The sequence below is a fragment of the Micromesistius poutassou genome (genome assembly GCF_964030765.1).
Source record: "Micromesistius poutassou genome assembly, chromosome: 20".
In the NCBI taxonomy this organism is placed as follows: domain Eukaryota; kingdom Metazoa; phylum Chordata; class Actinopteri; order Gadiformes; family Gadidae; genus Micromesistius; species Micromesistius poutassou.
The window spans coordinates 7,481,130-7,508,629 of record NC_140290.1 but is presented as its reverse complement, the minus strand read 5'-3'; the positions used below and the strand labels follow the sequence as shown (position 1 = coordinate 7,508,629).

General features: G+C 46.0%; 1 protein-coding gene across 1 annotated transcript in view; it reads right to left on the bottom strand.

Annotated features, from left to right (window-relative positions):
• csmd3b (CUB and Sushi multiple domains 3b) overlaps positions 1 to 27,500 on the bottom strand; it is a gene marked incomplete at both ends in the record, with an annotated part of 306,229 nt that overhangs the window by 231,546 nt on the left and 47,183 nt on the right. The window contains one exon of the mRNA XM_084484831.1: positions 1,916 to 2,138. Within this exon, the coding sequence (XP_084340957.1) occupies positions 1,916 to 2,138 (223 nt within the window). The remainder of the gene's footprint in view (positions 1 to 1,915; positions 2,139 to 27,500) is intronic.

Sequence of the window (27,500 nt, the reverse complement as noted above, 5' to 3'; positions counted from 1 at the left end):
GCGGCAGCCATTATGGATCCAAACACCACAAACACACATTTAGATTATTTATGCTTTCTAACGAGCAGAGGTGTTTTGTCAAACAAGTTAATGAATGCAATTAATATGAGTCTATGTGAGGGGGGGGGGGGATCTGGGGCAGGCGTGAGAGGTGGGAGATTGTGTTTGACACTCGGCAGGCACTGAACACACTCCGTGGCGATGGGCTGTGCGGGGGGTGATGGGTGTCCAGTGGCGACAATTAACTTGTTTAAGAGCGGTAAAACGCAACAAAGAAAAATTATTCTCCCTCGGTTGAAGTTGTGGTGTTGATAAACAGACGTGTCTCGGGGGTAATTTGGGTGAGAATAAGTCTGATGGAATTTTAATTACATTGCATGTACGTACAGTCTGCACATCCCGCACCATCCATTCCCCTTTTTTTTCCTCTTTATCCATCTCTCTCTCTCTCTCTCTCTCTCTCTCTCTCTCTCTCTCTCTCTCTCTCTCGCTCTCTCTCTGAATCAATGTCCTCCCCTTTCCGCCGCCCCCTGTCTCCTCTCCCACCCCTCTCTCTCTCTCTCTCTCTCTCTCTCTCTCTCTCTCTCTCTTTCTCTCTCTCTCTACCTCTCTCTGAATCAATGTCCTCCCCATTCCGCCACCCCCCGTCCCCCCTGTCCCCCCCCCCCCCTCTCTCTCTCTCTCCTCGTCAATCAAACAGTGGGCACAATTATTTTCGGATAATTCATAAATTTTAATTTCAAGTAGTAAATGTTTCATCAGGCAATCTAACCCACCTTTGCGTCATTAAAATAGTCTTATCAGTTTAATTAATAACATCGCTCCCAAGAGATTAAGTATTTGGTACAACTCCAAAACTGAAGGGAAAAACTCATATATTTCCGCAACTGCTAAAAACTGGGTCCCATCAAAATAGTCCCCAGTTACTGGGGTAATATATTATCTAAACCTTTACTTATTTCAAATCAGAAATCTGAAACCTGAATAAATAAGGACACACAATCAACACACAATCAAGCACAACTAAAGGGTTGGACTGTGATGTTAATCCATCCTGGCATCGTTGACTTGGATTACTGCTGCTGAAAGTATGATTACACTACGCTGACAACGCAACGCAGATAGCATCTTCATTCAGACAGCATGGGAGAACAGTGTGCGTGTGTGTGTGTGTGTTAATCATAATCATTCTCGCTATAATAACCATATTCTTGATAATGGATGTGACCTCTTAATCACACTGCTGCAGCCTGTGCCTCTGTGTGTGTGTGTTTATATGTGTGCGTGTGCGTATGTGTGTATAGAAAATATGCGTGCGTATGAGATATAAGACACATGATTGGCTTACACACACTGCAAGCAAAATCACATTTCTTGCATCTGACACGCACGCATATTTTCTAGTTATTTCCCGTCGTCTCCGCTACAGAGACGTTCCTAATGGACACATGATAGCAACGGCAGCATATCTCCCGTTGTATTTTCTTCATCACATCCAAGCTTGCGTTCCCCCAATTTCCTGCAACATCGGTTTCTATTGGCCGGACTGGGGCCATGTTTGACTTTCTGAGCCCCTGGTTCGTCAGACACTACATGCATGGTTGGACATGATTGGATGAATGATGGGAAACAAAGCCTATTAGGGCGGAGAATAAAAGCTCAACACATACACAAACACACACACACACACACACACACACACACACACACACACACACACTTGTGCACGCCTACACACACAGGTATACATACACACACAGGCACGTGTGCACATGTACACACATGTATACACAGGCACACGTTGTAATGAGGTGGATAAAACGCTAAAGTACACAACAACACAAAATAACTTCTGGTACACCTTCAGTTCTGAGCCCCCCAAACTCAACACAAACCCAACTCAACACCCACTCACCTGGTCCTGAAGTTGGAAGGGTGGGGGTGTCCATCGTACAGCGACAGGAAGTCATACTCCTCCTCGATGGCGAAGGACAGGAAGAGGAGCTGGATGCGGCTGCCCTCCTCCCCGATGATCACCCAGGTGCAGTTGGCTCCGTTGGGGTAGCCGTAAGGAAAGCCTGGGGACTCGATGGTCCCGTTGCGGCCTTTCAGCATCCCACCGCACGTGTATATGAAACCTGCAGGAGGGGAGCGAGAGGGGAGCGATAGAGCACAAGGAGAGAGGGGGAGAGAAAGAGAGAGAGGGAGGGAAAGAGAGAGAGACAGACCATTAGTTCAATGCCTTTGAAAACATCATGGTGACCACACGGCTACCTCTAGGGGTTTCAAGTGAAGGTTTAATAGATTAGAAAGACAAAGTGGAGGACGAAGGTGATGGTTCAGAGGGGTCACATAAAGCAAAGGGAGACAGGGAGCCGATGCTTCCTACTGACCAAGCCAATCAGGGTATGCCCTGCTATGGGAAATGTGTCCATATATTAGTTACCCGTTTTTATTTCAAGGCATGCATGTGTATGTGTTGGGGTTGTGTGTGAGTGTGAGTGTGAGTTTGTGTGTGTGTGTGTGTGTGTGTGTGTGTGTGTGTATAAGCATGCGCCTGACAGCAAAGAAATATCCCACAGAGGGACATTTTAATTCTCTTGGAAGGGAGGGACCATCACTCGTTTGTGAAAATTAGGACACTAATTAAGGACTTCAAAGGAACTGTGAAACACACACACACACACACACACACACACACACACAAAAACACACACACACACACACACACACACACACTGAAACACAGAGAAACACACACACACGCAGACGGAGACACACACATACACACAAACACACACACATAATGCACAAACATAAACAGAACACATACACTGATATGCACGCCCACAGACACACATCCATAAACAAACGTTGACACACATAAATCTTCGCACACACACACAGTCTTTCTCAGACTACACCCTGTGCCACTTAAGTAGCACTAGATGGATGACAGTCTCAGTCTGAGTTGAGGGCCGTAATGTTATGTTGACAAGGAACGACAAGGGGTGTTCACTGTGGCTGTCCCCGCATTGCCATGCATGTGAGGGCGTTCAGAAACTAACCTAAGTGATTTTATATATATAATGTGCGGTAAAATAACAGTCATTCTGGATGATAAAATCACAGCGACAAGCATCAAGGGTCGGAAAACAAGAGAAAAACAGAGTCAGATACACGTGGTGTGATTCTTAGCAGTTACCCACAATGCCTCAGAGTAGAATAGAGTAGAGGAGTCTCCGTGCACAAAGTGGTACTATGACTCAATGGATTCATAAAACATGCACGGTGAGCTCATTCAGGAAGAACGCTGACCTATCGTGGTCAAACGTGCAAGTGGTAATAAATAATGAATCAAAGATGGCGCACGCACACCCGTACGTATTTCTGAGACCACACAAAAGAACTGTGCTAATTATACTGGACCATAATATAACACAATGATGCACGATTACTTCCTGCCAATGCCAGCACTTCCTAGTATTAACATGCACTATGAAGAATGAATCTATATATATATTTATATATAAATAGTTTGATAGATCGATAGGGTTGATCCAGGTCAGTGTGGGAGTTATTTGTAATCCTCTTTGTGCTGACTCAACAGGAGAAGGTGTTTCTTTTCCATAATAAAACATGCTGTCGGCCCATTTAGACCACTCAGTCTCCTGGAAAGGTCATGGAGGAGGACATCCAGAAACCAAACAGGGAAAGAAGAGGTAGGAAGAAAGAAAGGGAAAGGAAAAAAAAAAGAATAAGATACAAAATAAAGAAATGCGATGTGAAAATGGAATCGAAAAAAAAGGAAAGAACGAAACGAGAGAAAGAAATGAGAATGCAGAAAGCAGAGGAGGAACCAGAGAGGAAGAAATAGACTTCTCTTAAGCCACGGCCATACACACAAAGTGTTATATACACCCACAGCCTGGCGTCTTCGGCAAATGGTAATGGTTTCTTTGGGGACTCATAGAGGATAAACACTACTACATCTTAATGAAGAAGGCTCTTCATTATCCCTGGATGCGTGTGTGCGTGTGCGTGTGCGTGTGTGTGTGTGTGTGTGTGTGTGTGTGAAATGGGTGTGTGTAGTGGTGTGTGTGTGTGTGTGTGTGTGTGTGTGCATGTGTGTGTGCATGTGTAAGTGTGTCCGAGAGGGTGGGTGGGCGGGTAAAAAAGAGAGGAAGGAGGAGATGCATTTTTAACTAAATGAACTGTGTGAGGGAGGCATAATGCTGTTTGTTTATTGCAAAGTTATGAGCGCTATAACATGGGGTTTTATTACGATGACAATATTAGGTTTGTTTTAAGTATCAACATGAACCTGGTGTTTTGCCGAGTGCCGAGTGAATGGGGACCAGACTGATGACTTGAAGGCCCAGGAGATACTCCTGATTGTTGTTTGGATAAAACGAAAGAGGCTTGTTTTCATTCCAACGTCGAGCCACGGCGATCGGCCATGCTTTCTAGATACGTGTGTGTGTTTATATATTATGCATTTTAACCTTGGCTAAGGCTGAAGTGGCAGAACAGGAAAGTGATGGTGAACATCTGTACAGTAAATTCTTAATGTAAACTCTCATCGTCTAAAACTGCCTGACTTGCGGCTAAGAATCCCTCATCTCTCTCTCTCTGCCTGTGAACCTAATGAGACGTTTATATCGAGCCACACAGCAGCCAGCCAGATGAAAAGCCAACCAGCGATGGGTTTTAAAAGTGTGCGTTTTTTATGATTAACTTTTGTTTCGACTGTATTGATCCTTGAAAGAGGAACGATATGCTTCTTCTCATGTTTTTTAAGCACACTTAACCAGGGAGAGGGTTGGCCTATAAGAGAGCTGATCAAGATTCATGTGGTTCACAGGGTGGCTCGTCGGCCAATCAGGCAGCTGATTAAGAGTCATGCGGTGGACATGGTGGAATCAAGCCAGGCAGGGAGCTGATTAAGAATCATGTGGTTGACGTGGTGAATGTGGCCAATCAGGCTGCTGATAAAGTGTCATTTAGGGCCGGTTGGCCATTCGTGGCAATTCTAAAGAATCTTGTGGTTGACAGGATGGATGGTGGCCAATAAGGAGGCTGATTAAGAGTCATGTGGTTGACAGGGTGGATGTCGGCCAATCAGGGCACTGATTAAGAGTCATGTGCTCATGTGGTCTTCTCATGTCTATAGCCGTGTTTCAGATCAAGCATGCATTGCGTTGCCTCGCGTAACATAATGCATTCTGGAATAAAAACGTCTGAAATGCTGGTGATATGCGACATGTCACATGGCTTTAAAAACTCGCGGGAGCTCCAGGGTAACTCCCTCCGTCTGCTTTTCTGTGCATATGGTCTCAAATGAATGTGGACATAAGACCAGGGACGGGCCGTACTATGAGGCAAACTTTTTTGCCAGGCCCCATAGAAAGCCTTATGGGGCCCCCAAAATGCCCTTTTTATATTATTTCCCCATATTTATTGTTGTTATAAAAATCTCTTCACAATAGTAGTGTCGGGATGTCTAATTATTCATGTTTTGACGGTCTTTCTGCCAACCGTGCACCCCTCTTCAGTCTGCACTACATGGACTATTCCATGCTACGCGCGATGCATCCATGCCAGCCCGTAACGCCGTACCCCCCCCCAACAATCTCGTCCGCCCGCAAACCCCCCCCATTCAACAATTTAACCCGCGGACCCTGTTATAATGTAAGAAAACCGAAAATGTCCCCGGATTTTATCTCAGAAATCTGGTCACCTTTGCCTGGAGCCCCCAAAGAGCTAAGTTCGCCACTGCATAAGACACTCCCCTCAACATATCAAAACGTTGCCCTAGTTGGTTGGAATTACCACGTGGAATTTCCCAAGTGAGAAATGACATAACTCCTTTCAAAGAGGCGTGCCCTCTCCCAAAATATGCTTGTTCAAACTACGAGAAGTGCAACTGTGTCCGACGTGGTGAGAACTTGACGTGTTTCTGACTAGTTCCGGCGGATGTTCTCGTGCATGCATGTGCTCAAATGCAGGCAATCTGAAACACGCCTTATGATGCAAGTGAATGCAGTCATTGAACTAGTCCCCAAGGCCACTTGGTCTCACATTGCATTGGTGCTCTTCCAATACACTAGTTTTCTCCAATAACTCAATGTGAAAATAGAAGGCGTTAAGTCAATCGGTCATGGAAATGTGTGCCATTTGTTAGCCTCTCCTTATACATATAAAAGTTTTATTTTCAAAAAATATATAAAAAAATGTAAATATTTGCAATAATTGCAGTTGCAATATAAAAACACTGAGATGATTTATATGATTATATGATAAGACTGTTTTAATATAGCTACCTACCTTTGCAATTATACAATACTAGATACAATTTATGCAAACTCATTAAAAAGACATAAAACATTACTATGTGCTTTTACGACCCAGAACCATTATTATAAATCTTTGTTTGATTATGTAGAATAGTGGTATAGCTACGGTATAGCATAAATTAATAAAAGAAACATATTGCTTTCCATAACACATAATTTACCCAAAGTAAAATAATGAGATGCAAGTTAAACTGTGGAAGCCCTAAAACCAATGGTTTGTGCATAAGCATCAAGGTTTGTCAATGTTATAACAAACCTGAATGATTTGGATCATTAAACAGGTGGATAACATGTGATAACTGCTTTTCTGGAGATCATTCCCGTTGTTTCTTTAAAAATTATAAACTTGGAAGGGTTACTTTGAGAAATTCAAAGAAATTTCAAAATGGGTGCGATTAGGGAATTTTCAAGGGGCAAACTTTAGGGTTTGGTTGCGTGGACGCCAGTGTAAGGATCTGCTCCAAAACCAATGCATCGTGGAAGTCCCAACCAGGAATGGCTATGTAGTTAGCTTCCCCACATGAAACGCTACATCCCAAAGAATGCAGTACTTCCCTAGTTTGGGTTCAAGTGCATGCATGACGAGGAAACAACATAGGTCCGACTCCCAAACCACCAGGGGGCACTGTTATTCACACAACCCCACAGCAGCAGAGCATGTGTATAAACCACCTCATTACCTTACTTCCCGAGGCCCTTTTGAATAGCTTGACAAAACCAAACCAAACAACAATGGGGAGAACAACAAAGAAGAAGAAGAAGAAGAAGAAGAAGAAGAAGAAGAAGAGAAGGCGAGAGGCAGCCCCTCCCTCGTACCACGGCACGAACAAAGAAAAATATCCCATGCTAGTTCAAAAGACTGGGAAGGATGCACACACACTGACAACTTAACATCGACTAACGCCAGCACACCGGGATATGCATGCATCTTAAGCTCAACCAAGACACCATACACAAACAGTCGTGGCTCGAAAGGCATGTGCCCCCAAACAACAACGAGTCCTTCGCTGCCATGAGGCACAAAGCCGCTGTTGCTGTTTCTGGGCAGATGGTGACGGCAGCATCCAGGAAGGATTACAACACCGCTACCCTGTTGCTCTTCTCACAATAAACCGCAGAACCGCCGGCGAAACCAGCACACATCTCCAGTACAAACAGCGCATCAATAATGCAGGACTCAATCGTTCAGGTGGCCAGGAAAACCAGGCCACTGTGTAAACCACAATAGGCCCCTTTCCCAAAAGACAGCCGAGGCGGACATTGTTCAAGGGCCATATGTTTGGGGAGCGAAATTATTGACATCTGTGCTACCCACACATCGTGCTTGTCTGTCGGGGGAAGGCGATGAAAAGACGCACCTTGAATTCATTCTATCGACAATTCAGAAATGATCACACAGACATTTTTTGGTTTGTGTTTTTGCATGTCAGGCAGCGGCGTGTGATTGTTCGTCTGCCAATAACCGTCTCAACTCCGAGCCTCCGATGATTATAAGATAATTGGCCATTTAAGGGTGTCTCAATTATTTGGGAAAGGTTGTATGGAACTAATAATCATTATCTACTGTTTGGCTGACCCTATTAGCATTCAACAGTTGGTTCGATCCAATCAAGGGAGGGGGGCCGGCAGAGTATTTAAGCAGCTCGCCCTGCTTGAGGAAGGGAGAGATGGTTTTTAGCACCGCCTGCTGTTAGGCTGCGGAGTGTTTCTGTTGGTGCTTATTGCTACAGACAAACCTGAGTTAAAGGGCAACAGTAGCTACCCTTCCTGTAATTAAATTGGTTGATGTTTCGTATCCGATTAGTGTGTGATCTGCAGTCTTTCTTTATATCATCTCAGAAACGACTTTTCTTCCACTCATCACACACAGTTTTCCCACAGTGTTAGGAATAGCGCCAGGTAGCACTGCACTCTTCCATCATTTTTACTTTAATATATAATTTTAATGTATTCATATTAACTGCAGCAACAAGATGACTAAAATGATAGTACTGTTGGTTCTCCGCTCAACTAACATCCAAGGTAATCTTGCCACGTGATGAAATCAAATAAGCCTCTCGGGTACCATGTTGAACATGGACTTGCTTAGGTTGAAGAATTGACTGAAAATCAATGATAAATTAATATTGAACCACTGAAAGGTCTTCATGTGCAGGTTTTAAACATTGTTTGACCAGATCAAACAGATGAGATGACAAGATCAATGAACAGCTTGATTCACTTCTAAACCTGGATTAATTGACTCCTTGTCAATGTTGGTCGGGTTCAAGTTGAAACAACTCTTTTAATCTACACTCCTGTGTGTCTGTGTGAGCGTGTCTGTTTGAGCGTGTGTGTGTGTGTGTGTGTGTGTGTGTGTGTGTGTGTGTTTGTGTGTGTGTGTGTTTTGCGTACAGGCTAAAGTCATGTCAAAAGTCTTTGGCTATAATTGATCCCCTCTGAGTGTTGAGGTCAATGAGTGACATCATCGCTCTGCCTTTGATCTTTATGGTGGTCATTATCTACCATGGCAACCAGGGCCAACTCCTCAGAGCATTTGCTCACCAATTACCCACTGTGTGTGTGTGTGTGTGTGTGTGTGTGTGTGTGTGTGTGTGTGTGTGTGTGTGTGTGTGTGTGTGTGTGTGTGTGCGCACAGGATGCTCTCTTCTATGCTCTCATTTTTTGCTCATTTGAGAGCATAGAAATGAAGACCTGTTCTGAATGACTAAAGAAGAAGGACTGTGTCTCAGATGTGGAGGGTTTACTGTATTATTTTAATCCCGGCCATGGGTGAGCGGCCAATATAAAATAATGGAATACTTTACTGCTCTTTAATGACTGGACACACTGGCAATTATTTGATGGATGAAGTGGCAAGAGAGCACTGCACAAATTGGTTTATTCCCTTCAAATGATTTCTATAGTTTGACCATCCAGACGGAAATAATGCACTTATAATGAGCTGCACTGCGAATTAACTGGAAATAACAAAAAAACAACACCAATAGCAAGAAAATCTGGCTTTTCTGATTGGCTATCGGGAAGACAAACAGTCCATGCTGTAGTTCACAGGAAATGAATTCTGGAAGAAACATGCACCAATAAAAGAGGAGGGGGGGGGGTGAGGAAGCAGTTCAGTCATGTCATTGAAAATTCAATAGTTTGGGATTTCAATGACGGTTTGTCACCGAGATGGCCCATCTGCTCCCAGGCGGCCATTATGTGTGTATCTTTCCCCACCATGTCTTGACATGTACGTGTGTGCCCTCATTCTTTAAAGCCTCAACCCTTAACGGCTATGCCCAGCCCGCATGCTTTGTTTTCCGATACACTGCAGCAGCAGCAAAAATATTTCCGCAAAGCTCAGCAAGAAATCCAGCTATCGGGCTGCCATGTTGGCCCGGTCCGAACCCACAAGGATCCATTAGGATGCCATTGGCTCTGAAGTTTTACCATCAAAGTGAGGTGAGTGATGGAGCCGGTGTACACTGTTGTGTGAGTGAGTGTGTTTGCATGCATGAGAGGTTCATCTGAGGACAAGCTGGTTGCTGTCTAATATTTAGCAGATTTGGGCTGTTTTCTAAAATCCCTTGAAGGTCAAGTGTGAGGGGAGAACATGGCAGAGGAGCTACTGTAGGACACTACTGCAGGAGGAGAACTGCCATTAACCTGATCGTTGTCTGTTTGAACCAACCGATCACGGCATGACACAGGAGAACCAGCCAGGGCTCGATCAGGAGAACAAGTACCCACTTTATCAGGCAACAGAACGGAAGAACCAATCGTTCCATGAGATCTGTTGAAGCTCAGCTTAGGGTTCTGCAGAGCTGGTGAGTTTTCCATCCATGTTCATTGACAGGTAAAATCTGTGATATAAATCGTTCTTCTTGTGGTCGAAAAGAAGGTTGATTGGGTTTTCTGAGTTGTTCATAAGGGAAAAATAAATGGCTAAAGAGAGGGAAAGAGATGGATATCAGTCTGTCATTCGAATGGAGGGATGATTTAAAGAGAAGAGAGAGCGAGAGAGAGAGAGAGAGAAGGGAAGAAAGAGCGAGGGAGAGAGAGAGTGATCAGAGGAGAGAGCAAGAGAGAGGCTGGAAGGCATGGAGGATAAGAAGAAGAAGCTTTGCAAAAAGGAGGCAGAGGAAAGCAGAGGAGAGGTCAAGAGGGAGAGAGAGGAGACACAGACCGAAGCAGACATGGGGGGAAAGAGAGACTTCTAATTATGGAGACTACCAGACCAAAACTGACAGACCTCCTCCACACACACACACACACACACACACACACCTGTCTACGAAACACACATATTTACACACACACACACACACACACACACACACACACACACACACACACACACACACACACACACACACACACACACACACACACACACACACACACACACAAAGACACAGGTCCCTAGTTAGACGGTCTAAAACGCAGACGTCAAGGCGCAAAGTCAAAGTACTTTGTAGGCGGTTCTACAGCGCTGTTGCTATTATGACGGCGAGATAAATGAGCTTTGCGCCCGGCGCAAATCTGAAAAGGGTTGGGCTGAAACCTGTAGGTGTGTTTTGGGCGTAACGTGCAATAAACCAATGAGAGTTCCACCTGCCATCCCCTTTAAGACCCTGCGCATTTGACTTGGCGAGTTGATATTTTGACAGAGCGTTTGCAGTCTCCGCTGAGACAGATGCATGACCACATGAATTTCAAACTTCAAATGGCTCAGTTTAGCCAAATAATAGGCATAATTCACACATGGAATAGCGTTTTCTTCTCCAACTTAAGAAACACTGATTCATCATGTAAATTGCGGCAAAGACAACTTAACACATATATGATATGCGGACGCGGTCCTCGATGGCTTCAACTGTGGGTCTATTTAATGATATGCGCCAATACATTAACAAACATCGTTTGTTACCAGTAGTATATACATTATCGTTATCGACCTGTGTTCATAATATGCATGTGTCCCCCCGTTAATGTACATTGCCATGGACTGTATTATGCGTTACGTGTTTAGTTTACGTTTAAACAGATGGGTGCACACACACACGCGCGCCAAGCATCACCCGCATTCATTCATTCTTTTAAACACTCACTCGCGGTAAAACTATGTTTTCTCACGATCAAATACTCATCAATCCTAAAAGTAATGGGCTTGTACACAATGTCTGTGTCAAGAACATATGTGTTTGCTGTACGGTGTTTGCAGATGCATTGATTTAAAAGTACAACTTACCGCTGTATTCTTTCCCAAATTATTTAACCAACCATTTACCCTAAAACAAGATTTTGTTTTGGAAGCCTGGAATATACTTTGCTCGAATGTATTATTGTTATTATTATTATTTTAATGCATGCCATAGCCTACTATACTTCATTCATGTTCATTCATGCAGCCCCATTGAAAAAAATGTTTCCACAATCCACACGCTATTTCTATGCAGTTTTACACATATGAATAATCTTTGACATCATAATATTTAAATCAGGTTAATAGTTTGCATGTTTGTGCTGTGTATAGCCTACGTGTGTGTAAGCGTAGGCTATGTTGTAGTTCCGACCTGCCATGGCACGTCAAAATAGCATCAACAACTGCGCTATCCGCTATAGACCAGGTACTTTTCGGTCAGTGGCGCAATTGCATTGGCGCATTTTTTAGATCACTAAAATAGCACCAAGTAGGGGCGCATTGGGCTAAGGCGCATACCATATAGGCACAGTCCTAATCGCAGAGACCCAGGATCGAATCCGGCCTGGGTCATTTACTGCATGTCCTCCCCTCTGTCTTCCATACTTTCCTCTCTATAATAAAAAGCTGAAAAAATGCAAAAATAACTCTTAAATAAAATAGCACCAAGTATCATTTGCGCCGGAACACGCCCCTGCATTTCGCCGACACGCCTCTCCAGGCGCAAGTGTAGTGGCGCCTGGTTGCTGCGGAGGAAAATCAGCTTTGCGCCGGGTGCAAACTAGCAACGACACATGCGTCGGTGTAGAAAGTCAATTGCGCCGGGCGCAAGATAGGGCCCACAAACACATCCTCTCCAAATGCTCAGATTTGTAGGTAGACACACAGACACACAAACAATGTTATGTGGAGCAGTGTTGTTGACACAGTCGCCCTCATATTCCTGACGTAACCTGTTTCTTAGTTAAACATCTTCTGTGTGTGTGTGTGCGTGTGTTTGTTTGTCTATTGGCATATTCTAATAAATCACCTTGATCTGCTGTTGTCACCGTGATATCTACATTACACACATGTACACACACCTTTCAAGCCCCTTTGCTGAAGTGAATCCATACACTCCTCTCCGTCTCTTTCAATAGGTCAGGCCATGTGTCAACATCTGGCCCAGCAAACATCGCTTCCTCACCTCTCCCTCCTCTCTCCCCCTCCGTCCTTCCTTCTCTCCTCCCTCCATCCCTTCCTCCCCTTCCCCCATCTCCCTCCTCTCTCCCCCTACATGCATCCTTCTTTCCACCCTCCAATCCTTTCCTCCTTCCTTCCCCCATCTCCCTCCTCTCTCCCCCTCCATGCATCCTTCTTTCCACCCTCCATTCCTTTCCTCCTTCCTTCCCCCATCCATCCCTCATCTCCGTTACCTCCCTGATCCTTTCTTCCTCCTCCATCCATCCCAACCTCCTCCCCCCTTCTCTTGCTCCCTCCTTCTTTCCTCCATTCTTTCCTTCCTTCTCTCCTTCTTACCTCCCCCTCCCTTCCTCCCGATCCTTCCCTAACGCCCCTAGCAACAGCTGGGATCGCTACACTAAATGCACACGGCCACGATAGCCATGATCCTATACTTAAAGGGGGGAGCCACATACACGCATACAAACGCGCACGCACACACACACACACACACACACACACACACACACACACACACAGGTGCAGTGTTGTGTTGTGTTCAATGTAGCTCGGGGGTAATTGATTTTCTATGAGGTCTGCCACGATGCAGGGTCTACAAGGCGGTGTGGTCCCCTCTTTGTGTCGATGGGAAACTATACGGGGGAGATTCTTATTGGAGTCTCTTAATGAGACAGATTGAAAAGCTTTTTTCATCCCTTGCTCTCTCCCTCTTTACCCATCCCCCTCTCCCTGTCTCTCTCTCGCTCACAATCACAGTCATGTACACAAAAGCACATACACACATAGGTACGCACTAATTGAACACACACACCACACACACAAATGCACATACACACAGACAGGCGCACACATCCTTAATTTAATTCAGGAGGGGATTGAACCGCCAGGTAGGTGTGTGTGTGTGTGTGTGTGTGTGTGTGTGTGTGTGTGTGTGTGTGTGTGTGTGTGTGTGTGTGTGTGTGTGTGTGTGTGATGATGTTTGAGAGAGTGGGATGGAAAAAGAAGGGTGGGACCAGAAGGTCTCAGGATTGAATCTTCCAAGCGTGTTGTTGGGGTCTGAAAGGTGACTAATATAATACACAACCACCCCACCACCACCACCACCACCACCACCTCCACCTGCCCACCACCACCTCCACCTGCCCACCACCACCCACTCCATATCCAACACCACCTCCCCATGAAAAACCACCTCCTCGCCAACAAAACAAGAATTCCTTTAAAAAACCCCACCTGCTCCTCTCCTCCACAGCTCTGTGCTGCTCCCTGAGCGGGGACACCCGGACCCTGGGGGAGTGCAGGTAGGCTCCCAGGTGCAACTCCCAGGCGTAAACACCCCGGCCCCCCCCCCCCCCAGGGAGCGAAGCTAACAAGGCACCGGGACAGCGAGCCCGAGCCCAGGCATGGAGGCATGAAGGCTGCATGCTCAGCAAAAATAACAAGAGGATACGAAAAGAAAAGCCTTGAGCATGGATACGTGAACCAAAGCATTAACAAAAAGCTCTTGCTGGATAAATGCTGGAGAATATCTAATTTGTTTGAATGGTTTCAGTGTTTGATTGGGGCTTCATCGCGGAGTTCAGGTCATGTCTCTTTCTTCTCCGGGAATTCTTAAAGCCCAAAGCAATGTTTTACACTGCCACAAAAAGGCCCTACCACCTCACAAAAACCAGGGGTACTTCAGCCTTTACACAACTTTTATTTCCGGATATCCCGGTGCTTGTAGCACTGACACATTTCACTGCCTCCCTCTCTCCCTTGTCCCTTCCTCTCTAGCTGCAAGGGACTTCTAACCCTCCCTCACTTCCTCTCTCCCGTATCCCTCCGCCCCTCCCTCGCCCCCCCCCCCCCCCCCGCCCCCCCTCATTCCTTCCCAGCTACCTCCCTCTCTGAGTTCAGATCCCTCCCCAGTGCCTGTGTGCTGATCCACCTCCTGGTTGTAGAGTATGGGGGTGTGTCTCTAAAACAAGACAGGTGCATCAGAAGGCATGGCAGCATGCAGCGTAGGTGCCGGGGGAGGAGGGATGACTGAGAGATGAGCGCTGGGGAGGCAGCAGAGCTATCCTTCACAGTGAACCCTGTGGTCAATGAGAGGGGAAGTGAGTGTGGAACGACCCGATTCCTCACTAGGATGGCTTTCCTCCTCAAGGTCTGCTGGTCCTCCCCACCACCACTTGGGTTTGAGTGCGTGTGTGTGTGTGTGTGTGTGTGTGTGTGTGTGTGTGTGTGTGTGTGTGTGTGTGCATGTGTGAGTGAGTGAGTGTGTAACAGGGACATAGAGTGAGAGTGAGTGTGAGAGTGCGTGTGTGTGTGTGTGTAGGTAGATTTGTTTGTGCATGTGTGAGTGAGTGAGTGAGTGAGTGAGTGAGTGTGTGAAAGAGAGATAGAGCGAGGGAGAAAGTGAGCGTGAGAGTGCATGTGCGTGTGTATGTGTAGGTAGATGTCCGTGTGCATGTGTGAACGAGTCAGTGAGTGAGTGTGTGAGTAAGAGATAGAGAGAGAAAGTGTGAGAGAAAGTGTGTGCGTGTATGTGCATGAATGTCTGAAAAGTCATCCCCAATCGAACTCAGGCACAAAAGGATGCTTTGAAATCTCTTCATTGATCTTGCTCTGCCTTGTTTCACCATCCCTCTCTCTCTCTTTACCTCTCTCCCTCCCTCTCTATCTCTCCCTCTTTAGTACTATCACTCTCCCTCTGTTCTTTACATCTCCTTCTGTCTCTAGGGAGACCACCTATATGATGTTTCATTTATAGTGCCATTCCCTGTGATCTCAGTGAATCTCATTTATGATTATTCAACTCTGCGGTTTGCAAGTGACCAATACCATTTGAGCAGACAGGTGAACTGGCCAATCAGTATTCACACAGCAGCCTGAGCTACGTGCATCAAATGAGATGTGTATAAGTGTGTGTGTGTGTGTGCGTGTGCGTGTGCGTATGTGTGTGTGTGTGTGTGTGTGTGTGTGTGTGCGTCTGTGTGTCTGTGTGATTGCTGATTTAAATGAGCCCTCCATGTCTGTGGAAAATGATTGTATCTGTTCACTCCACTCTCAGTTATTGGTGAAGAGAAAGACATGCAGGAGGGAGGGAGAGAGGGAGGGAGGGAGCGAAAGGGGGAGAGAGGGAGGGTGGGAGGGAGGGAGAGAGAAAGAGAGGGAGAGGGGAGGGAGAGAGAGAGCAAAAGAGAGAGATAGAAAGAGAGAAAGAGAAAGAGAGAGAGAGGGAGGGAGAGAGAGAGGGAGAGGGGAGGGAGAGAGGGAAAGGGAGAGAGGGAGAGAGAAAGGGAGGTAGGGAGTGGGAGAGAGACAGAGAAGGGGCTGGAGGAAAGAGGATGGATGAACACATGAATAGAAATTAAGGAAGATGGGAACAAGAGTTGAAAGAAGTAGGTAGAGAGGGAGAGAGGGGTAGAGAGGGAGTGGTAGAAGAGAAGGAGAAAAGGAGAAAACCACACTTACACCAATCCACAAACACACCAACACACACACACACTTGAGAACGCCAAGGGAATGGAAGAGTAACCCTGTAACCTTGTTTGAGTTTAAATCCCAGTGGCTCCTGCTGTCACGATTCCCGTCAGCCAAGAATTAGACCAGACCGCTTGTCCCGCGGCCATTCCCTGACAGTTGGCCAGCGGTGTGGACTATGCCCTAGAGTGGTGAGCTACACCAGAGAGGCTCGGAGAGAGACAGAAGGAAGCACACCCATCTCACAGAAAATAATTATGAAATCAATCAATTTGTCACCATGTCAGTCACTGCCAGAAGGTGTGTGTGGGGTGGGAGGGGTGGTTGGGTTATTGCATGGAGTGTTGCATTGCGTTGCACATCGTTGTGTCACCTTTGCCACGGGGAGGGGGGGGTGAAACGCAACCCCTCCACTTGTGTTCATCACGTTAGCGGGGACGAGTCCCATGCAACACAGGCCTCTGGTGTACTCATTTAATCTAAAGAGTAGCCACGCTTTTTATACTTACCTACTAACCCGAGACTCAGGGGCCCTGGGGGGGCCTCTGATATACCTAATGGATGGAAAGGCGGAGGAGGAGGAGAATGACAGGGCAGTGATGGGAGTAGGGTGGAGGCGGGGGTGGGAGCGGATGGCCAGAGGAGGGAGGCGAGGGGCGACGGGGGGGGGGGGGGGGGGGGGATGAATTGGATTAACTCTTAACTCGGAAGACATGTTTTCGTTCCTGCTTCTTTCATCGTAGACAGGGACGGGTTGCAAACTCCCGGTAACATTGGCACGGTGGGGGGGGGGGGCGGGGGGGGGTGGGGGGGTGAGGCGCTCAGAGGACCAACCGCTTTTATTTGAGTTTTATCGGTCACCGGGGGGGGAGCGCGGGGTTTGGGGGCGTCGCTGTCGGACGTGTTCATCCGATACTGAGAGGCCATTATGTGGATAAAAATGTAAAGTGCGCGTGCGGGGCGGAGAGAGAGACACATTAAAACAGGTTGATTCAGCCTCGCTCACAGAGCAATTCCATTAGCTCCAGGAGTGCTTAGACAATACCGCTATTATGTTCTTTTTTTTTGTGTACCAGCAGCCATTTTAGGCCCCCTCTCCATTAACTGGCTGTTGTCGTGAACGCGGAGGCAGTTAGGAATTAGGGTGAAGAGGTGTTGGCAGGGGTGTAAAAAGAGTATTATTGTTTCAAGCTAGACGGCAAGCTCGTCAGGGGGATTAGCGAGGCGGCGGCGGTGTTACGGGCGCCATCTCCAACAAAACCTCCTGGCCCGCAACAAAAGCCCCGGCTCAACGGCGGAGACCTTTGTTGCGACAAACAGAGGGGGGGGGGGAGGGGAGGAGGGGGAAGGCGACTTGAATCTCGGCTGTAACTCGAGCTCAACAATGACAAGAGCATTATTATTACGTTTCAAATCGTGAAATAAATCGCCTCGGCCATTAAAGGACAATAAAATAAATAGTCCCCTCCCCGCCCCCCCACCATCAACCCCAGGAAAGCAAAAAAAAAATCAATCTGAGAAACGAGATACTTCAGAAGACGAGCAAGAGATTCAGGGGGAGAGTCTGTCGGCGTGTTAATCAGAGGCGACGAGGGAATCTGCATTTTTACGACCGCCCTGGCCCGTTCATTTGTCAGACCTCAACGGCCTGAGAACTTGTGTTATTGCCGAAGTTACAAGGCTTTTCGGCGGAACTCCGGGGCAATATTGAGATTAAAATGGAGGGGCTATCTCCGTGGCAGCCACTGTAACTGAGTTATAGAAGCATTGATTCCCTGATAGAAGGGATTACAATGGGGAAGCGAGAGATCTTTTTTCTTTTTCTTCTTTTTGACAGCACTGCGGTTTCGCATGATCATATATTAGACGTAGCCGCAGGTTTAAATTGTGTACCGTCGTACATGTACAGTCCATCGGGACGAATGTCGCCCGACTCGTCGTTTTAACGTATTGCAAAGCAACTTTCCAGGTAAAGGTTGTGTTAATCTGAATCCAACACAAGCATCAATGTATACAGAATAATACTTTGTGGCACAGTGGTAAAGTAATAAAAAGACAAGTACTAAGAGTGTACCACTGTTCTCCTCCATCTCTGGTTTTATATCGCTGCCACCAGCTAGGGCCGATAAGTGGATATTGGGGCTTGGAGCAGACAAGCTCTTACAGACAAACTCCAGACAAACTCTTCTTTTCCATCTCTCTATCTTTTATAAAGTAAGAAGCACACTTGTAGTGTCCTGCGAAAAGTAGGTCACAAACAGAGGGACACTTACTTTCTGCTGAAGATGCTATTTTGGGTTGTTGTATTTTATTTTTCTATTTTCTTTCTTGGTGTGCTTCTAAGAGCTAGCACCTGAGACAGCTACTGTCAAGAGACCTTACCTATCCTACAGCTACAGAGAGGGGGAGAGAGGTAGAAAGACATAGAGGGAGAAGGGGAAGGGAGAGTGACAACAAAATAAAAAATCAGCATGAAGAATTGCATCGTCTGAGTTTTTACTATTTTGCCCGGAGTATATTTTTCCCCAGGAATTCAATGGAAAAATAAAAAGAGGATTCCTGATTCCTGATTCCAGGATGTCTGACATCTGGGGGGTTAAATATTGATCACTGTATAAATAGTTGAGGCGCAAGCACACACACACATACATACAGACATGTTCACAAACACAAAAAAAGATTCTTTCTGAAAGTATATTTTTTCAGACAATCATCCGAACACTCGCACGCATGCACGCACGCACGCACACATACACACACGCATGCTTATTTATAATTAAACTTTGAGCCAATTTATTCCTTTGTCCTTCTCCTTACACGCAAGGAATTTTTGTCACCTTAATACCCCTGTTACCATAGAAACACAAAAAAAAGTGCTGGCTGCAGTGTTATTTTGACATGGTCCCCTCTCCACGCCCCCCTCCATCCCACTCTGTGTTTCACTTTATTGACCAGTGCATTGTGGGGCTCTCAGCCCTTCTGTCTCCCCCTCTCCGTTCCATTGTGTTGCCTGGTTGTGTGGTTACCTCCGCTTTGAGGTGGATTATTGTTTTCAGTACTTATTTTGTCCATCCAGCTGCTCCCCTCCTTTCATCTGTCCGTCTGTATCCTGTCGTCTGCGTTTACCTCCATCCTGGGCTCTCTACCTGTCTCTCTCTCTGTCTATTTATTCCTCCTATTTCTATCGTACAAACAGCCACTCACACTGGACCTTTCACAATGGCTTATAAAGAAACAATAACATTATAAAGAAAGAACAAAATTCCGATATTGATTTCTATTTTTATCAGAGCTATGTCTCTGATTATTACTTGGCTTTCTAAGTATTTCTTGTTATACATCAATGAAGAACAATCAGAAGAAGAAGCAGAAGAAGAAGAAGAAGAAGAAGAAGAAGAAGTAGAAGAAGAAGAAGAAGAAGAAGAAGATGCAGAGGCAGAGGCAGAAGAAGGATAAGCACAGGAAGCAGAATAAGGAAATACCCTTTCTCTGTAGCTAACCTGCTAGGAGCAGTGGGCTGCCACACAGTGTACCACCAGGAACCAGCTCCAGTTGTTAGTGCACTGCCTTGCTTATGTTATGGGCAGGGCAGGAGGGTGACCTTGCATGCTTTTGCTAAAAAGGTGAATTAAAGTGCCGCTATCATTCAGTACAGGCCATCCAAATAAATTCAAAAACAACTTAAACGTGTCATATTTCCAACCACCATTTTGTCAGTGAACTCTTTACTTTATGTGTCGGTGTCTGTAACGCTTCGGTTAAACACAGACAAAATGGCTGATGCACACGGAAAGAAACTAGGAAGCCACTTTCCAAGATACGTGATTCATCTCCCCTATGCTGCAGTGTAGTGTATGTGTCCACCACACTACGATTGTGGTGGTGGTAGTGAGGGGAGCTATTTAAAATGCACAGCTACAAAGCGGCGGCCCATCCGATAATTGCTTGCCACTGAGAAGCACCGTATAAATCAATCAGTGTGACTGACGGCCAACACGCTAACGTAGCCATATCATATAATGTCTCAGCCTTTACTTTGACTCACTTTATGGGCCCTTTGTGCTCTCTATCTCTCTCCCTCGCACCCTCTCTCTCTCTCTCTCTCTCTTTCCCTCTCTCTCTCTCTTGCTCTCTCTCCCTCTCTCGCTCTCTCTTGCTCTCTCTCTCTCTCTCTCTCTCTCTCTCTCCCTCTCTCGACTATCACCCTGCATGTTCCCTCGAAGGAAAGTGAAGACTAAAAAGGTGATGTTGTGTTTGCTTGGTGACAACGAGCAGAAAACAGGGGCCAGTTGATGCCAACTGTTTTCTGAAGCTGTTTGAATATCAAGTAAACGACGAGAACTGACCGCAGCCTGGGTCGCCCTGACGACCACGACAAGATAGAAGAAATGGTAATTCACCATAACGCATTCCCTAAACATATCATATAGAGCTCTTGGTGTGAGGCGTGAAATGCGAGAGAGTGCGCACACACACACATACACACACACACACACACACACACACACACACACACACACACACACACACACACACACACACTCAGCCACTCTCTCCAAGACACACACACAACCACACACTTTGTCCTTACTTCCCCATCCATTTATTCCTCCATCCATTCATAGCCCCATCTCTCTCGCTCTATCCATCTCACTCTCTCGGTCTCCCTCTCCGTCTCTCTCTCATCCGTGTTCTCATTAGGCTGTTCAAAAGGGAAGCAGAGGGTGGCATTAAAATGTTCACCATCCCTTATTACAAGCCAGCAGACACACACACACACGCACGCACGCACACACACACACACACACACACACACACACACACACACACACACACACACACACACACACACACACACACACACACACACACACACACACACACACACACACACACACACGGCCGACTTATAAACTCCCCCCATGTTAGCACAGAGCCACCCCCAGACAAACTCATTACGCCAATGAAGGTACGGTAAACATCTCAAACGGGAGCGGGGTTGTTTCTCTAAAACACATGCCTCTCTCTCGTTAGTCTACTGACTGAACCAACGCGTTGCTTTAGAAAAATGGCACTTTTTCCAAACAGAAAACAGTGTAACTGTGTCAGTTATTTCAGAGTTTCAACCGGACCGAGCCTATCCAGTCGTCCAGTGATCGGTGTAGGAGGGCTGACAGATTGAAACCAGTCAAAACAAATACAAGCGCATAGAATGGGATGGAATAGGAGAGACCCTTAATATCATTTAATTTAACTTGAGAGTAAAACTAAATTAATTCCAATGGGATGGAATAGGAGAGACCGGAATATAACTTCATTTAACTTTGAGAGTAACATTAAATTAATTCAGAGGAAACCAAGAGACAGTGCGTTCACCGTGGTGGAAGATTAACACATCCCTAGGTGAGACTATTTAAGCGATGACATCACAGCAAACAGCAAAACATGTCATTACCGTCACACCAGGGTAATTTACTGTGCTCACTGAAGTGTGTGGCCTTTTTAAACTCAAGTCTCTAAACAGTGCAGTTCATTTAAACATGCAGTCACTCAATCCTCGGTGGCAGAAAAGCTCAAACCGCAAAAGGAAATCACTGTGATCTATAATGAATGTGATGAGGTTTTGCCTTTCAAAATAAGAGCCCCCTGTCGACATCGACGTAATGGAGAGAAAGAGAGGTTGTGGTGAAGCAGGCGTGATTGCGGCTGTCAGAGATTAGTCATCGCTTCACAGGGTTCAAGGGAGCGGGCGTAAAGAGACTCGGGGTGTTTTGGCTTTCTGGCAACTCAAAACTACAAAGCCCAGCTCAGCAAAGCACATCGCTTGTGATTATCTCCCTATTTATTTTGACTGTGTTACATTTTTCATGACCTATTGATTTTCTCCTCTATTAAGAGTTCTTTTTAGGAACTCTAGGAAATGAGAATTCTTTGTGTGGGATGATGTCACCACCTTTCAGCACACACACACACACACACACACACACACACACACACACACACACACACACACACACACACACACACACACACACACACACACACACACACACACACACACACAACGATTCCCAAGAAACCCACTTGGTGTCATACACACACACTCACACCCACCCACACTCACAGAAGTAAAAAGTCATCCCAAGTCTTTATGAATATTACAGTGAGAATACTGAAACACTGAACACTCAAGAGTATGAAATAACGTGAAGCACTTAAATGATTAAACAGACAGATGGGGCAGTCAGACCATAGATAATTTTAAAAAAGTAAATATAATATGACTCCCTCTATATGATTCTCCATCTCTCTGTCTTATCTCTGTCTCTCTCCCTCTCTCGCTTGTGCACTCTGTTTCTCTATTTCTCTCTCTATGGTTCTCGCTGTACTTCTCCGTCTCTCGCTCACATCAATATTGCAGCTCAGATATGGTACACTCTAATCTTAGCTTGACCCATAGCCTTGACCTCAGCATCAGTATTTTCACATGCACACAAACACAAACACTAACACATACACTGTCCTCCTTTAACTTTCTAAACTTTGGGGCACACATTCAAACATCATTTACATAAACAGTAAACTCAGTTACACATCTAATTAGATCTTATTGTTTGCCTTTTTTCTTATTCAGGTTTCATGAATTTTTAAACTGCAGCGGAATCCCTTAAGTGCAATAAGCACTGCTCATTTTAAAAACATATTTAATCATGCAGGCCTTTGGAGTGTCATGGTGCTAGGGATTATGTTACAAAGTATACATGTGAATAAGGAACTGATTCAAATCAATTTCTTTACATAATGTGTAGACGTCGTATTGCTTCCCGTATTTCTTCTATTCATTAATTTATGCACCGGTTTAAAACATCGATCCTGTCGGGTGATTACAAACCCAGTAACAGTGTTAAGTTTAGGAGGGAGAAACACAAATCAGATGCAAAGCGGTCTTAGCGGCACCCATGGCACCCATGGTACAGCCCAGCGACTGGATTACAATGGAGGCAAATGATAACACTCGTTAGTGGCAAGGCAAAGGGAATAAAGGGAGCTGCGGGCTAAACGTAGCTAAACTCTCTCCACGTCTAATGTCCTGGATGTCTTCCAGACGCTTGCTGAATCCCCCCCCCCTCCCTGCACCGCTCGCTTTGGCATAATCCAACGGGGAGCAGCGGAGGGCCCGCCTCAGAAGACGTGGTGACCTTTATACCGAGCTACCGAACATGATTGCTCATCTGCAACTTCTAAGAGATGAGGTCTTTTCTCCACTCTGAATCCTCTAATCTCCGAGTCGTGGATACTTAGTCTAACCGCGCCGCCGAGCTTCTGATGTTGGATTAATTAGTCAAGTCTTAGGAAAAAAAAACCTCGGAAAGGAAACAGACGCGGGGAAAAAAAAAACTGAGATTAAGTTCACCTGCATAGTTTGTGCAGAGGGTGGTGGAGAGGCAGATCAGAAGAAAACAAATTAGGAGGGAAAGATTCGGAGGCGGTGTGTGAGGGGAGCTCAAGGTGCTAAAGCCCTCTGCTTATTCAGTTATTCCTTCGGTAATTTAAAAACCTTGAGACCTTGTTTGGCCGGCAGTGGAGGGTGGACTGGGGGGGGGGGGCTGGTCGGTATCGAACTAAGGACTGGACAGAGAATGGCAATTTAAAAATGATGTTTAATGCATGAACGGAAAGTGCTGGAGCCGGTGGTTTGAAAAGTACCAAACCGACAAAACGGGTTTATGGGGTCGGAGACCTTTCATTACGGCGCATTTGTCATGTGAAGAAAGCCAGCACCAAGACAAATCGGCAAATCAATTTATATCTTAAATGAATTAAAAATGATATACATGTCATCTGTTCTCTGCTACTTTGCACCGGCCAGTGATTAATGTAAAAAAATGCTGCGCAAAAGAAAGGTAAACGCTGGGGATGGATACTCTAGTGGTTAGCGCGCTCAACTCTGAGGCCTAAAGGCGCTGGGTTCGATCCCCAATGTCCACGGTCTAACCTGTCGGCACCCCTGAGGGAGAGGCCCTCACCCCTTCCTGGTAGAGCTGCTGAACGGTTTCCTTTGTAGTGGTTATGCTACGTAATGTGAATGAATGTGGGAATGCTTGATACGGTGGGCTCCTAACCCCAGACAACACTGTGTTCAGCTCTCTGAGTCACGGAGAGAACACGAGGCAACGCCGTCACGACGCCCACACTCCAAATCTGGTGGGGACTCAAAACACACACACACACACACACACACACACACACACACGTGGACACACACCTGCGTACCTACACACACGCACCTGCACACACACACACACACACACACACACACACACACACACACACACACACACACACACACACACACACACACACACACACACACACACAAATAGAGTTGCACACAGACACACAGGTACACATAGATGCACACTCGTGCACGTGTGCACACACACACACACACACACACGTGCACTTACGGAACCAGCAGCACAAATTAAGTGAAAGTGATTCAAATGAAGACGCCTTGACGCATGTAATCCGACGCATGCTAACGTTAGCATTTCATGCTCTAGCTGAGGTTTTTTTGAGGGGCTTTCATCTGCCATGATTAAGTGAAAATGTTATATTTGAGAGCGAGATGAAACGGTTTCATTTCTTTAAAGGATAGGGGAACGGGGGAGGGGGGGGAGGGTGGTTTAATTTTAAGCAAATTCTTAATTTTGCATCCAGCGCCATCCGACGGACCTCCTGCGGTGCCAGACTCAAGGACACTTCAGCATAGCAGCAACGTTTCTAAAAGGATGGCTTTAATTAAACCAACAACGTTGCGGCTCATCGTGGGGCACAGTGCATGCGTGTGAACCTCCGTTACACAGTAGAGAAGATGAAGATGAAACAAGCCTGCTCTTGATGAGGCTGAGGATGAGGATGATGAGGAGGATGGGAACGACAGTGCACTTTCTTCACGAGTTTTGCTAAATTCCTACAAAGTCAATCGATCGGCCGCCTGTCTCATCAAGTCTTTGGGAACTATCGCAACACTCGATGGTAGCACTATCTAACCCTAAACTAGCCCGATAACGTGAGAAACGGTGACGAGTCCGCGTGGTCTGTCGTGGTGGCCGCACTCCAGCCCACTGATAATGAAAGTGAAAAGCTGAACGTGAACCTGAGCGCTAGATTACGACGTGAGAGCATCCTGGGAACACTGCAGGTTAAGTAAGTAAGTAAGTAAGTAACATTTATTCATATAGCGCTTTTCACAGACCGGGTCACAAAGTGCTTCACAATGTGCATAGAAAATGAAAGCATAGTAGAAAATACGTCCAAGAATAAAATTAAGTAAAAAAAAAATACCACAGATAAATTTAGCAATATATAAAAAGACAGAAGTTATCCAAATGCTAGTCTAAACAAGTAAGTCTTCAGGTTACCTCGTCAGCCACCTGCTCCAAACAACCCCGGTGAGCTTCCCCGGCACGTTGTTAACTTGCCTGATGTCAACCTCCCCCCCTCCTCCGCCACGTTCAATCTCTCTCATTCAGTTTTTACCCGGCCCTTTCCGGCCGTTTAGTCGCCACTAAATCTGAAACAGCGTGGCAAATTATGTCTGAATACCAAAACCATTAAACCAACATAAAAACAGGGCAACATCTGCCTCGGTTGCCTGTCAATAAAGTGGCGTTTTAGCAGGGACATACGGCCTGTTTGAGGCCAACCGCTAGTCAAAGAGGGGACACAAGCGGCCTCTGATCCTATCCTTAGCACACAAGCACATTAGTGGAAACCCATATGGAAGTATTTAACACCCGATTGCCCCGGCCCCGGACCTACAAATTGTCCCGATTCTTTAAGCAAAATGGTAAGACATTCTGTGGTTCTCGTCGAACAGGACGGACGGTGGCGTCTGGCAGGGGGGCCGGTTTGAAGGAGTGAGCAGGCATTGAATGTTCACCTCCAGCCTGAAAGATTTATAGGCTGAACGAAGGGTTCAGTGAGCTCCGTAAATGTGATTGATCAGATAGGAGCCAGGCTAGTGCTTTCTCCATCTACCGACGCAGCCACTCACAGCTGTTTAATCCCAAGACCGGTTCATCCCACGCTATGGGCTAGAGCGGCGCGGGGAGGAGCCTAACTAGTTACAGAAGCTGATTGGTTAGGATGATGAAACCCAGCCTCATTTTGGTCCAGGGTTCAATATTTACCTTGACTATTTTGTCTTTTTTTCTATTTTGGTGTTGGTTTTGGCCCCAATGATTGGACATGCGAAAGGCTTTCCCCCTGACAGCAAAGGTGTGTAATGCGTTATAAGGTGGCCCGTATCTACAGTCCCAAGGAAAGCATAGTTACAGTGCCCTGGAAATTGCCTTTCTTGCCGTTTTTCTTGACTGACTCCATGACATTGGGAGCGGTACAACCTGTGAGGGACTAGAATAGATATACAAAGAGGTATCAGTGCAATTTTAGACTCATCCCATATTGCATCTCCACGGATCAAATTTCAGACGGAGGGGGTGTCAAGATGATACCATTCTCATACACTCAGCAAAATCAATATGTGCAAAAATCATAAACTGGCACATCTTTGGTTCACTTCAAGTTACATTTCATTTGCATAAAATGTGAACTAGGCAATAAAAAGTTGCATGGAGAGAGATCAGCCTATATTCCCAGAATGCAACCTGGCAGAGATAAGGAAAGCAGCCTCAAGGCCATGAGAGTGTTATCGAAAGCCGATGATTCAGTTCCCGTTTATTCCGGTCACAAGTCGTGTGTGTTCTGCTTTGGCTGATGATTCACTTTCTTCTTACAGGAAAAGAAAGTTTGTCACTTGAGCTGTCACTGTTGTTTAATTGAAACAAAAAATAATGAGCTGTGATCAAGGAGCACTCTCTCTCCCCCCCCATCCCTCTTTCTTTCTTCCCTGTGGCTGTACCCTCCTCTCCTTCCCTCTGTCTCAACCTCTCTTTATTTATCCCTCCCAGTCCCTCCCTCTCTCCCCTCTGTCTCCACCTCTATCCATCTCTCCGACTCTATCTCTTCTTGTGTTGGTCTGTTCCTCTTCTCTCCCCCTCTCTCCAAAACTCCTCCTCCCTATTTATCTTTTTTCCAACTACATCCCTTGCTGCCTAGTAACCGTAGCAACAAGGCCAGGGGTGGGCAGCCAAAATCTGTGGGAGGGGTTGGGTAACAGCGGGAGAGAGCTGGGGGGGGGGGGAGAGAGAGAGAGAGACAGCGAGAGAGGGAAAGAAATTAAGAAATAAAGAAAGAGAGAGTGGGAGAGTGAGAGAGTGGGAGAGTGAGAGAGTGAGAGA